Source organism: Saimiri boliviensis, chromosome 3, assembly GCF_048565385.1.
Source record: "Saimiri boliviensis isolate mSaiBol1 chromosome 3, mSaiBol1.pri, whole genome shotgun sequence".
Taxonomy (NCBI): domain Eukaryota; kingdom Metazoa; phylum Chordata; class Mammalia; order Primates; family Cebidae; genus Saimiri; species Saimiri boliviensis.
In genome coordinates this window covers 80,322,439-80,335,195 of record NC_133451.1, presented here as the reverse complement: position 1 = coordinate 80,335,195, position 12,757 = coordinate 80,322,439, and the positions used below count along the sequence as shown (strand labels likewise).

The window sequence follows — 12,757 nt, the reverse complement described above, 5'->3', positions numbered from 1 at the left end:
ACACCAAATTTATACCTTGCCTCACAGGATGCATTAACAACAACAAAAAAATGTTAAAAGCATTATTAGCTTGAAAAGACAGGTAAGGCCCTAAGAGCCTTTGGAAAGTAAGTGGTTACAGCCGGCTGGCTCCAACTCTCCTAAACCTTTCATTTCTCCAAAGGTCTTCTTCCCCAAACAAGCCTCAAGAATGTTTACTATGCTCTCTCTCTCATACTGTAGCTACTATCTTTCTTAAGATATACTAAAAACAAATAATAATCTCAGCATTTGGGTTATGCTACTTCATAGCTCAACGTGCTGAGCCTAGGAACAGCCAGCGACTCCTCTTCTTCATTTGCCTTGCCTTTCAGCTAAGCATTTCAGTTCAGGCTGAAATAATGACAGCAGAATTTCAGAAGCAGCAAAGTGCTACAGTCACTTCTATTTTGGTTTTGCTAAGAACTAGCCACAGAAATTCAGCTTCATGCCACAGAGCTCAAGGAATAAATGCAACTAGGTTATGAGGTAGAATGGAGAAAATATGATTAAAGTAAAACAGCTATAAAACAGCTACATATTTCCTTCTCTCCAATAAACTGAACTTAAAATATAAGCCCGTGTTATTTCCTCCCAATCTCCATACCCCAGTAACTACCACCACAAAGCCGCTGATTTACCTTTATTCTTCCTTGTGAGGGCTTCGGCCTGTTCCCAAAGGTCAAAGGCGGTAAGGACGTGGGACGTGATGGTGACGTAGGAAGATGTCATATTCTGGATGGTGACTGGGGTGCTGATGGTGGCAGCCATCCCACCACTGCTCCCCACACTGCCAGCACTCGACTGGGACCCTACGGAGCTGGCAGGAGAAGGCATTGGGGAAAGAGGGGATGGTGTGCCTGTGCTTCTGGGAGGCGGAAGAGAAGAGACAACTGGTCAGTCACTAGTAGACCCCGGATCACAGATTTACGTGCCTGGAACTACAGTTCAAGACACAAAGTTTCACTACACACCTGCAAAAGTGATAACCACTGCTAAAGTCACTCCTAAAAGGTCAAAAAGACGCCCTGCTGGGCTGATCTGTATTCCAAATATGCTTTCCCACGCCATTTACACAGTCTACATCCTCTGCCCGGAACCTCCCGGCAAGACAATTCCATACGTATGTAACGTATGCATCTGTGTGTACGTATGTCTGTGCACGCACCTGAGCTTCATCCTTTCATCCACTCAGTAAACACTAACGAGCACCTGCTCTGCACCATGCATTCTTTAAGACACTGTAGATACCCTGAATACATCACAGCTTCCTTTCTGCCACCACTTAAACATCTCTCTTTTCTTGCATGTATCTACTGTTTATTCCTTTTCCTGAACCCAGCAAAAATTATGTCTTATTCATCTTTGCATTACTAGCACTTAGCACAATCGGTGCTAAAAGTAGGCTCCTGATAAATACTTGCTGAACCAATGAATTAACTAATATAAACATCATGCATCAGAAGCCTCGATTTCCTCTTTACTCCATTCTTGGCTGAATATTCGGACCTGCAAGTTAACATGTGACTCAAGGTGGATTAAATGGAAAGATGGCTCAGCAGCAACAGCCTCATGATGTTACACCTGCCCTGTGGGCTGCACAGACTTAGCAAGGAGTAGAGTAAAAGCTCCACGAGGGCAATGGTTCTTTCTGCTGTATCCCCAGAACCTAAAACAAGGCTTGGTATAAAGAAGGTGCTCAGTATATACTGGATGGACAAATGACTGAAGGAGTTATCTAAAAAAAATGTGACTGACAACCTGTTAGCTTAGAATAATATCTCAGATGCAGCAGCCATGAAAATCTTCAGAAGTAATAAGAAGTTGCTTCTTAATCAGGACTTTCTTTTTTAAGAGAGGCCATATGGGAGTATCTTTTTTTGAATGTGCTAGAAATAGGGCAGTCATGTAAGTGATATTCTTAAAATAGCAAAACCTATCAGAACTAAGAACTTCACAAGGAGTATGACCAAATTAAAAAATACTAGGCAAGGACTACAGAATAGAAAATTCCAACTTCATTTTAAAAACACTTGTACAGGATTCTTTCTTTTTTTTCCTAATAATTTACAACATACATAAACAACTTTAGTTCACAAAGTGGGGAAAAGAATTTTGCTAAAGATAATCATTTTCACTCTTACTGTCACTGATGTGGATCCTGGAGAAGATGAAGGGCATATGGCTCTGGAAGTTTCTTGTTTACTGAAATGCCAAGAAGCTATGCCATACATACAGAAAGAGAAAGAACTCTGGCTCTAGTTCTGGTTCTCTTGTCTCTGCCTCTTGTTTTGTGTTCTGAGGTTTATCTAAAGATCCTTCTCAAAGCTCGACCGGGCACAGTGGCTAATGCCTGTGGCATCCCAGCAATTTAGGAGGCTGAGGCGGGTGGATCACTTGAGGTCAGGAGTTCGAGACCAGCCTGGCCAACAGGGTGAAACCTTGTCTCTACTAAAAATACAAAAACTAGCTGGACATGGTGGCACATGCCTGTAATCCCAGCTACTCAGGAAGCTGCGGCAGGAGAATCAGTTGAACCCGGGAGGTGGGGGCTGCAATAAGCCAAGACAGCAGCACTGCACTCTGGCCTGGGGGACAAGACAAGACTCTCGCTCAAAAGAAAAAAAAAATCCTCAAAGCTCAAAAAATTTCAATTCTATATTCTTTGCAATTACCTTTTTATCTTTTCTATTCAGCAAAACTTTGATTTATAACTGTTCCTCAAAAAGGCAGAAATATGCTAAAAATTTAAGTTTAGGAGCAATCGGCACACAGAGGAAGCCAACAGTTTTTGAAAAGGCAAAGTCACATATGTAAGCATGTGTGTTGAAAAAGCAAGAATAAAGAAATGACTCTATTTTGGAAATTATTTATTTTAGACTTAGAGTTACCTTGCAATGCATGGAGAAGGTGCCTGGGCGACTCTGGAAGAACTCTCGAAGTGTTTATTCAGAGTACGAGAATACTTTATTGCTATGTCTTTTTTACAACGAAACATCGCCATATTCAAAATGGACTGGCAACGCATGCTATGAACAAAGGCAGAAGTAAAATATTACCCTGTGCACATGACTATCATACCACAGAAAAGCAGCCATCTAACTTTTTATAGCCTAGTGAACACACTGGTTTTTCCTCACCTATGTGTTAGTATGTAAAAAATCTTACTGCTTTGTTCACACTATCCCAAAAGTAAATGCTGGCGGAAAACACAAGGATATCATTTATATCACAGGACCAAAGCATTTGCCAATCAGACAATCAACAGCAGATACCATTTTGTAATAATTAACTCTCAGTGGGGAGTTAACCCTTTGACCAAAGTACTGACTCTTCATAATTTTCACATTAAGAAAACAAATTTCAAAGTATTTTTGTAACATCAACAGATGCAAAAACAAATTTGGTACCATTTAGACAAAGGAAAATACATACCATAAAACAGCAAATATTTTCTCTTGTGTTGGCGCTGTGACATCTGAGAAGGATTTTAATGACATTATGAATCTATAGGAAAATAAGTGCATCAGGTTTTAAACAAAGGCAGACACATTACAACTTATTGTGCTTGTTTCCATTTTATATGGACTTTTCCTGAAGATGTAAAGAGATGAGAGCATCACAAGAAAAACATTTTTTAAAAAACTAAGATTTTAGAGCAACTATCCAGGCCATTGAGAAAATGAGGGAGGACATGTCTCTTCTGTGGATTGTCTACCTCTTGAAACCAAGTGAGGTTGTGTCCTTACTGAGCCCCTGCTGAAATGTAGTAAGTTAACAAAGTAGTGGCTTCAACTGAGAGGAGAGGTCATCTGATAAGAAAGCTCAACTGGAAAAACCAACCTCTCCCTGAAAGCTCTGGCACTTCTTGGTGCACTTAGCAAAATGATGTACTTAGATCCAGTTACTCTGTGCTAGTACTTCATCTAGAACACAATTTTAGTTTAGAACAAGTAACTTTTTCAAGGCTTCCCTTAATTGAGCCATCTTCACACTAAGGTTCAAATGGATTAAAACAATAAAGGTGAGGAAAGAAAAGTACTCAAGAGGGGCTGGGCACGGTGGCTCACACCTGTAATCCCAGCACTTTGGGAGGTCAAGGCGGGAGGATTACAAGGTCAACAGATCGAGACCATAATGGGCAACATGGTGAGACCCTGTCTCTACTAAAAATACAAAAATCAGCTGGACGTGGTGGCGAGCACCTGTAATCCCAGCTACTCAGGAGGCCGAGGCAGGGGAACTGCTTGAACTCAGGAGGTGGAGGTTGCATGCAGTGAGCCGAGATCGTGCCATTTCACTCCAGCCCGGGAGGCAGAGTGAGACTGTCTCAAAAAAAAAAAAAAAAAGAAAGAAAGAAAGAAAAGAAAAGTACTTAAGAGGAAAGCACAATGACTTGGCACTTACTTAATGAGGTCTACAGTTTCTGAGTAGACGGAGTAAGCCGACTTGGATGCCTGGCTTTCAGACTCCATGGCAATTCCACACTCAATCAAGGACAAGACGGCTTCCAGGTACTTAAAAGCCTTTCCAACCTTGTCTGTCTGCAGGAGAAGAACATGGTCATTGTTAGGCTGAAGACAAACCTTTATTTAGTTTCTCACCCACATTCTTTAGTGTGACTTTCCTCCACTGTCTTAATTTAATTATGGCTGAGGAGAAGTGTGAGGATGAATGAACTAAAAATGATAACCAAAGCCTGTCAGCTGTGACTTGCTGAAAACTCTTTTAGCAAAAATTCATTAGGAAAACGAAAACAATCCCACATTAAGACCATGCTCTCAAAGCCTTATGAAAGCACATATCCAGACTAAGGCAGTTAGTACACAGTCTCCTTGTTATCAGTGTCCAATTACTCATTATATAACTTTCTTGAGAAACAGATTATTCTTCACATCTAGAGTAACGCAGACACATATTTCTTTGTGTGTGAAGTTTATTAGAAAGTAGAAAACACTCATCATGGTTTATAAGCATCTTAGATATTAACAGCTAACAATAATTGTTTTACGCATTTTACAGCCCAACAGATTAATCTCCTTTGACATCAGCCTCCTTTGAACATAGCACAAAGCTATCCCCCCAGGCCAACAGGGCTCACATTTCAGAGTCCCTTAGAGGGAATGTAGAAATATGAACAAAATCAGATACTGGTGGTCACCCTACACCTGAATACACACTTTGTCACATAGTACCCTCCTAACTGGCATACAGCAAATGCAGCTGGTGAGTGTGATGCAACTGTCTTTCTCTCTACATGTGGCGTATGTAACGCACACTGAGAGCAACTGATTATTGCTTTAATTGCTGCTTTGTATTTGGTATGTTCAAAAAGAGAGAATGAAAATAGGGGCTGGGCATGGTGGCTCAGGCGTGTAATCCTCCATCAACTTGGGAGGCCGAGGCGAGTGGATCACTTGAGGTCAGGAGTTTGAGACCAGCCTGGCCAACACAGTAAAACTCCTTTTTTACTGAAAATACAAAAATTAGCCAGGCGTGGTGACAGGCCTGTAATCCCAGCTACTTGGGAGGCTGAGGCAGGAGAATTGCTTGAACATGGGAGGCGGAGGTTACAGTGAGCCAAGATGGTGCCACTGCACTACAGCCTGGGTGACAGAGTGAGACTCTGTCTCAAAAAAAAAAAAAAAAAAAAGAAAAAAAAAAAAAAAAAAGAAAAGAAAATAGTAAAGATAGAAGTGGAATATAAGGAGCTGGCGACACACTGGCAATGCGAGGGGTATGGTCCACTATGCTACAGAGTCATGCTGCTGCACTCCCCACAGGGGGCGGAAATGCTTCTCCCAGTGAGGGGACAGCAGAATTACTTCAGTGCATACTGTGCTCATATGTGACCAGTAGCAGAACCAACTAGGCTGCTATACGCATGTTTACATGTATATTTCAGAAGATTCAATTCTAAAATATTTTATTTTTAAAAAAAGTAACTTAAGGCCAGGCAGGGTGGCTCACACTTGTAATACCAGCACTTTGGGAGGCTGAGGCAGGTGGACCAGGAGGTCTGGAGTTCAAGACCAGCCTGACCAACATGGTGAAACCCCGTCTCTACTAAATATACAAAAATTAGCTGGGCATGGTGGCGAGCACCTGTAGTCCCAGCTACTCAGGAGGCTGAGGCAGAAGAATTGCTTGAACCCAGAAGGTGGATTGCAGTGAGCTGAGATTGGGCCACTGCACTCTAGCCTGGGCAACAGAGCGAGACTCCGTCTAAAAATAAATAAAATAGGCCGTGCGTAGTGGCTCATGCCTATAATCCAAGCACTTTGGAGGCCAAGGCAGGCAGATCACCTGAGGTTGGGAGTTCAAGACCAGCCTGACCAACATGGTGAAACCCCATCTTTAAAAAATAATAATTAAAAATAAATAAATAAATAAGTAACTTAATTAAAAAAATAATTTTTCCAGAGAATCCAGACTCAGATTAGTGACAGAACAAAAATCAAATGAGTATTCCCCAATTAATGAGCAGTATTTGGCATGACCAGTTTGCTTCACTGATGGAAACTGAATTCTCCAAATATACTTACTCAACACCATCTCTTTCATGGGATTTCCAAAATTAATATTGGCCTTAGGCTAGAAATAAACTAAACTACAGTATCACATCGCAATTTGTCAATATCCATTTCCTTGAGATAAGTATATCGTAAGGCTAACAATGTCCATATTTCTGTGATTCCATGTTATCTCCCTACTCATCAGTTGAAGGTAATGTGGAGAAGTAATACACCCCTTTCTACTCAGCTGGGTACATAACTATCTGGAATGCACATCTTTCAGACATTATATAATTAAGGGAGAATATTATTCAGCGGGTAGCCATAGGGGCTTATTGTTCAAACTGGCATGTTTTAAGAGTGAAGCAGGATATAATTATTTATCAAACTGGGATGAAACAGGCATAAACCAGGACTATCCTGGCATGCTGGGATGTACAGTCACCTTAGGTAAGGAGAAAGAAGATACGCTTATGAATAGATTAAAAACAAAGTTCCCCAGAGTATGACTATTACTCCCTTGAATAATGAGGAGTCCAGTACTGAAAGTATCCAATGTCAAAATAAGTTTCAGGTAACTGGCCGACAGTGCTAAATATTCACTCTTTCCAAAACTCCGAAGATTCATACAGTTCCAGTAACAATCTTGGAAAATTGGACGCTGCTGAAACCACTGCTTGGCACAATCTCAGATTCTTAATCTGACCTAGGTCACCTAAATTTATAGGACATAGGGTATAGGTATAGAGTAGCTTTTAGGGTAGCTTTAGGTATAAGGCAGCTTTAGGGACAGGGCTAGAGAGGTTTGTCTTTGACTGTCTTACAGAATTCAGCATGAAATGGTGAATGGGTCTCAGAAGAGATACAGGTCTAACGATTAGGGTTGAAGAGGACCAGGCCAGGATCTTGCAAGCACCATGAATCAATCTAATTCAGACCACTATGGGTCTCTGAAATGTGTGGTTAGGTTTGCACGTGGACCAAAAAAAGCAACTCATGCCCTTCCTCTGTGTAACAAAGTTTAACAGATGGCTTTCCAGTGAGGTTTTTGCATTTTCGCACTTGTGGGGATTTAGGTCTGGGGACTCACTACGTAAGCAAAAGCCGGAGTCTTGGATATTTATGACAAAGGGCAAACATTATCTCCTTATATTTACTGCAGTAGAGATGTAAAAGCATAATTACATTCACAACCACAAAACCACCACCTTTCAGAAAGTCCAAAAGCCAAAAGGTAAAGAGAATTCACATCTTTAAAGCATGTTTACCAACAGTGTAATCATTACCTTGATCTTAAAATGCCATCTAATAGCCTAGCTCAGCTCTTCCTTCAGGTCAGCCTCTCAAGGCTTTAAGATAATTTTGGAATGTAAACAGGCTTCCTTGCCTTGAGAAATGTTTTACAGCAAACACACATTGACAGAGTTTCAGTACCAGGACTCATTTTTCACAGCGAAGAATTGATACAGTGGAATAAAAAAGCACCCATGCATTAAACCACCAGCAGGTAGATTAACTTTCACTTACTTAGATATAGAACTTGTGACTAGGTCCTTTGTGTATTTGCCCATGATCAGACTGAATCAATGGAGCCAAAGAAAATAACACCACCAAGAACCACCTACTCCTTAATCATTAAGGTCCTGATTTTGCTGCATGTGTCTGTTGTGATCAGTGGCAGGGCCCACACACTCTCTTCTCCAGTGCCTGCTGCATACACCACCTTCCACTGCAAATACACTGAGTGACATGGAGTATGGCAGAATGGAGACTACCCAAAATTTTTTCACCATCAGCAAACAGTCTACAGAAGGGATGAAGAGCTAATACGAACCATTAACTCTGCTTTCTGCTTCAACTTTTTTGACTCCCTCATGTGAAGGTCTGCTTGTTGTCTGAAAAAGAAGAAGAAAAACCAGGGACAGGTCAAATGAGCTGAAAATTACTAGACAAGAGCAAGATTAAGACCAATAGTGAAAAACGATGGGAGGACAAGAAGAGGGGAGAGGGTAAGCAAGGAGGAGAAGTAGAAATAAGGAGGGGAGGAGGAAATGGAAGAAGAAAGAGCAAGAAGTGGCTGGGTGCAGTGGCTCATGCCCGTAATCCCAGCACTTTGGGAGGCTGAGGAGGGCGGATCATTTGAGGTCAGGAATTCAAGGCCAGCCTGACCAACATGGTGAAACCTTGTCTCTACTAAAAATACAAAAACAGCCAGGCATGGTGGCTCATGCCTGTAGTCCCAGCTACTTGAGAAGCTGAGGCTGGAGAATCACTTGAACCCGGGAGATGAAGGTTGCAGTGAGCAGAGATTGTGCCACTGCACTCCAGCCAGGGTGACAGACTGAAACTCTATTTCCCCCCACAAAAAAGAAAAAAAGCAAGAAGAAAGCATCTGAAGTCTTACTTGTCAAACTTCACTTGAGGTTTCCCTGGTTTAGAGTTACCATTTGGCAAAGAAGGCACTGAAAAAGGATTTGCAGTATCTCCGGAAGAACCCTTAAAAAAAAAAAAAATCAATATACAGCTTACATTCTAACATTTAAGACCATTGTCTTAAAAGTTTCATCCCTCTTACACAGCCCAAAATACTGGTTTCTAAAAAGATTAAATCAAACATTGCACAATCTAGCCTGGTTAAACACTTTGTCAGCTACAGATTCAAATGAAGTGTTGATTCTGATTTTACTGGAGACTCAAAAAGACAAGACAAGAATGTCTAAGAGATCAGAGAACTCACAAAGCCACACATAACATTTTCTCCTAGTCAATTCACACACACCATCCCACTCCACCCAGATTAACAGGAAGTGAGGAACTTTTACTTGAGAAAGTGGCTCATTTTTTCCCCATTATAACCAAGAATCAAAGTATCTGCCATCAAACATTCAAAGCAGAACTACACAGGGTAACCATTTCTTACTGCAAAACACCCAACCAAACATTAGCACAAAAATCTATTTTGATTTTTCACCTCTGAAATCACTGTAAGAAGAGTAACTCGACACCTAAATCTTTGTGTATTAACTACCTTTTTCCCTCCTCCAAAAAGTAGCATTTTAAACACAAACAATTGCCTTATTAAAAGCAATGGACAGTTCTGAAGTGCCATCATCAGGACCTTGTCTTCTTTGGGAAGGTCAAGGTACAGCAATGCATCCCGACGTACGCAATGACTGCCGCCCTGCTCACCTTGTGCTCCGAGGAGCTTCTGGAGCCCTTCCCCTCCACTCTTCTGTGCTTGGGGATGGAAGAGTCTTTGTGGCTGCTCTTGGTACTGCTGGCACTTTTGGGAGGGTCCTGGCTACAGTTGTCTGCCTCCCGCCTTGACCTCTTGTGTGCAGGCTTGGCTGGCTTCTGGGAGGTCGCGGACACAGGTGGCGGGGGAAGCATTTCCTTCTTTGAGGACTCTGAGGAGGGCCTGGAGCTCCTAGAGTGAAACACCATGTAAAACTAAGGGGAAGCAAAGCACACATCACGCAGCTTCATTGTTTAGTGACAAACTGGCTGCTGGCACAAAAGATTAGGGTATCACAAAGCATGAAACCGCGTTGTAAAAAGGCCAGATTTCAGGGACTTTCAAAAATCTTGCCCAATCCATTAGCGCTAAATGAAGGTGCATAATTTTTCACTAAGCTTGTAGAGTCTGCCAATGGTCCTGACTTTCCCCAGCCATTTCTAATGCTTGCTTCAGCTGCTTCCCAACCCGTGCCTTTCCTGACAAGGAGGCGAGCGCAGGTGCACCCTCCACATCTGAGCCTTCCCCATCTGTCGGTTTCTACATGGTGATGCTATGCACTTGTTTTTGCCAACACGTTTTTTGAAGTAATTTCTTGAGTAAATCAGAGTTAAATAATAGTTGCTTGTTATAGTTATGTCTTCCTGGCACTACCACCTGCCATCCATCTTCCCAGCAACAGACACCGAGTGGCCCTACAGATTCTTAGTCATCTCTAAAAGAGGGAGCGCACTGAAGCCAGGCTCCCAAAGTCCAAATGCTAGCTCCAACACTCAGGAAGAATTATTTGACTTTGAACAAGTCATTTTCTCTGTGTGTGTTTGTTTCCAATTCTGCAAAGTAAAAATAATGGTACCTTTATCTTCCCTTAGGGGAAAAAAAAAATCCAGATGTTTAAAGAAATTGTCCATAGTGAAAATGTTTCTGATAAATCTAAATCTGCTGCCATATGAACTGTTAATTCCTGTAAGGTCCTCATGGATGAAAGAAACAAAAACAAACTTAATATATCATCCAAATGAGCCTGAGTTTATTAATCCACTGATTCTACTGCAGAAGAAAAATTTCTTTGCTGTGTCAAGACCCAAGAAGACTTGATCACTGTAGAGATCACGTGGTTGCTCATCTCTATACTCACTTTGTTTTAGAAGGTTCTTTGTGGGACGATGAAGATGAAGAGGACTGTGGTTTGATTTCCTTCTCTAGTCTGATTTTCTTGTTATCACAGTCTCTTTCTGCTTCACCCTGTTATCATAGTATAATCAGCAAAGCAAACTGTTACAAACATAATTGTACAGACAAAATAGAAAATATAGAAAAAGGAAAGAGGGTAGTCAACCTTTGGAGACATCTCTCTATGCACAGCAACCTTATTAGTACTTACCGTGTGTGTGTGTGTGTGTGTGTGTGTGTGTGTGTGAGAGAGAGAGGGGGGGGGTGGGGAGAGAGAGAGAGAGAGAGAGATGGGGAGTGGGCAGAGGACAATGTACTTCCCGTGTGTGTGTGTGTGTGTGTGTGTGTGTGTGTGTGTGTGTGAGAGAGAGAGAGAGAGACAGAGAGACAGAGAGACAGAGAGACAGAGAGACAGACATGGGGAGCGGGCAGAAGACGATGTAGATTTGATGTGATTTCTATTGAGACAGATTTTTTTTTTTCCATGGAGAAAAACTATTCCTCCCATGCAGGAAAAGGAAGATGTCTAAAGTAACAGACAATCCGAGTAAGTAGGCTTCAATACACCACTGATGTTTTTCTAAATGTAAAAGATCCATGAAACACGCATATTTACATCAAGCAATACAGAAACGATTTTTTATGAGGGTTCCTCCAACTTCTTTCAAAAGAACCATCCACTTATACCCACCAGTTTATTGTTTGCATAAAATTCAGAATGAACTATTTGAAGCTTACTTTATTTTCTACTGAAAAATAAGAATAACGGTGAAAGGAAACAGTCTACAAAATCCCCTGGATATTTTACAGAAAGGACGACAAAGACATAGAACAACAACAGAAATAGTTGCTCTGGGATTCTGGCTAACATGTTTTCCCCTCCACTGATTTAATTAACTTACTTTTTAATATTGTCTTTATATCTCTCCATATACAGAAACATATTTTTATTTTTAAAAAAACTGTGAAAAGACTGTACATACTTTAGTGGAGTAAGGAAAAGAGAATCTGTCACAATTTAAGTACCTCTAACTTGTTAGTTTGAAAGTAGAGTTAAAAAAAAAAAAAAAAAAGGCCGGGCGCGGTGGCTCAAGCCTGTAATCCCAGCAGTTTGGAAGGCCGAGGCGGGTGGATCACGAGGTCAAGAGATCGAGACCATCCTGGTCAACATGGTGAAACGCCGTCTCTACTAAAAATAGTAAAAATTAGCTGGGCATGGTGGCGTGTGCCTGTAATCCCAGCTACTCAGGAGGCTGAGGCAGGAGAATTGCCTGAACCCAGGAGGCGGAGGTTGCGGTGAGCCGAGATCGCGCCATTGCACTCCAGCCTGGGCAACAAGAGCGAAACTCTGACTCAAAAAAAAAAAAAAAAGAATTTAAGCTCCTCTAAAGCATCCATTTATACTAAGTAAAGTGGTAAATACATTAAATCATTAAAACAATACAGAATTCTCGCCGGGCGCAGTGGCTCACGCCTGTAATCCCAGCACTTTGGGAGGCCAAGGCGGGTGAATCACGAGGTCAAGAGATCGAGACCATCCTGGTCAACATGGTGAAACCCCGTCTCTACTAAAAATACAAAAAATAAGCTGGGCATGGTGGCGCGTGCCTGTAATCCCAGCTACTCTGGAGGCTGAGGCAGGAGAATTGCCTGAACCTAGGAGGTGGAGGATGCGGTGAGCCGAGATTGCGCCATTGCACTCCAGCCTGGGTAACGAGAGCGAAACTCCATCTCAAAAAAAAAAAAAAGTAAAAAAAAAAAAAAAAAAAAAAAATACAGAATTCTCCATGATGAAAGTCTTTCTTGTGTTCTTGTG

The 12,757-nt window shown here is 41.6% G+C and overlaps 1 protein-coding gene across 6 annotated transcripts in view; it reads right to left on the bottom strand.

The window, feature by feature from the left end:
- Positions 1 to 12,757, bottom strand: part of AFF1 (ALF transcription elongation factor 1) — a 206,818-nt gene that overhangs the window by 5,655 nt on the left and 188,406 nt on the right. For 5 of the 6 annotated variants that reach the window (XM_074396410.1, XM_039468193.2, XM_074396411.1 and 2 more), the window contains 8 exons: positions 10,907 to 11,013; positions 9,723 to 9,960; positions 8,938 to 9,029; positions 8,368 to 8,428; positions 4,426 to 4,562; positions 3,454 to 3,525; positions 2,910 to 3,047; positions 660 to 886 (listed from right to left, as the gene is read on the bottom strand). In XM_074396410.1, coding sequence (XP_074252511.1) covers positions 660 to 886; positions 2,910 to 3,047; positions 3,454 to 3,525; positions 4,426 to 4,562; positions 8,368 to 8,428; positions 8,938 to 9,029; positions 9,723 to 9,960; positions 10,907 to 11,013 — 1,072 coding nt within the window. The remainder of the gene's footprint in view (positions 1 to 659; positions 887 to 2,909; positions 3,048 to 3,453; positions 3,526 to 4,425; positions 4,563 to 8,367; positions 8,429 to 8,937; positions 9,030 to 9,722; positions 9,961 to 10,906; positions 11,014 to 12,757) is intronic. The other variant, XM_074396407.1, reaches the window with a different exon arrangement.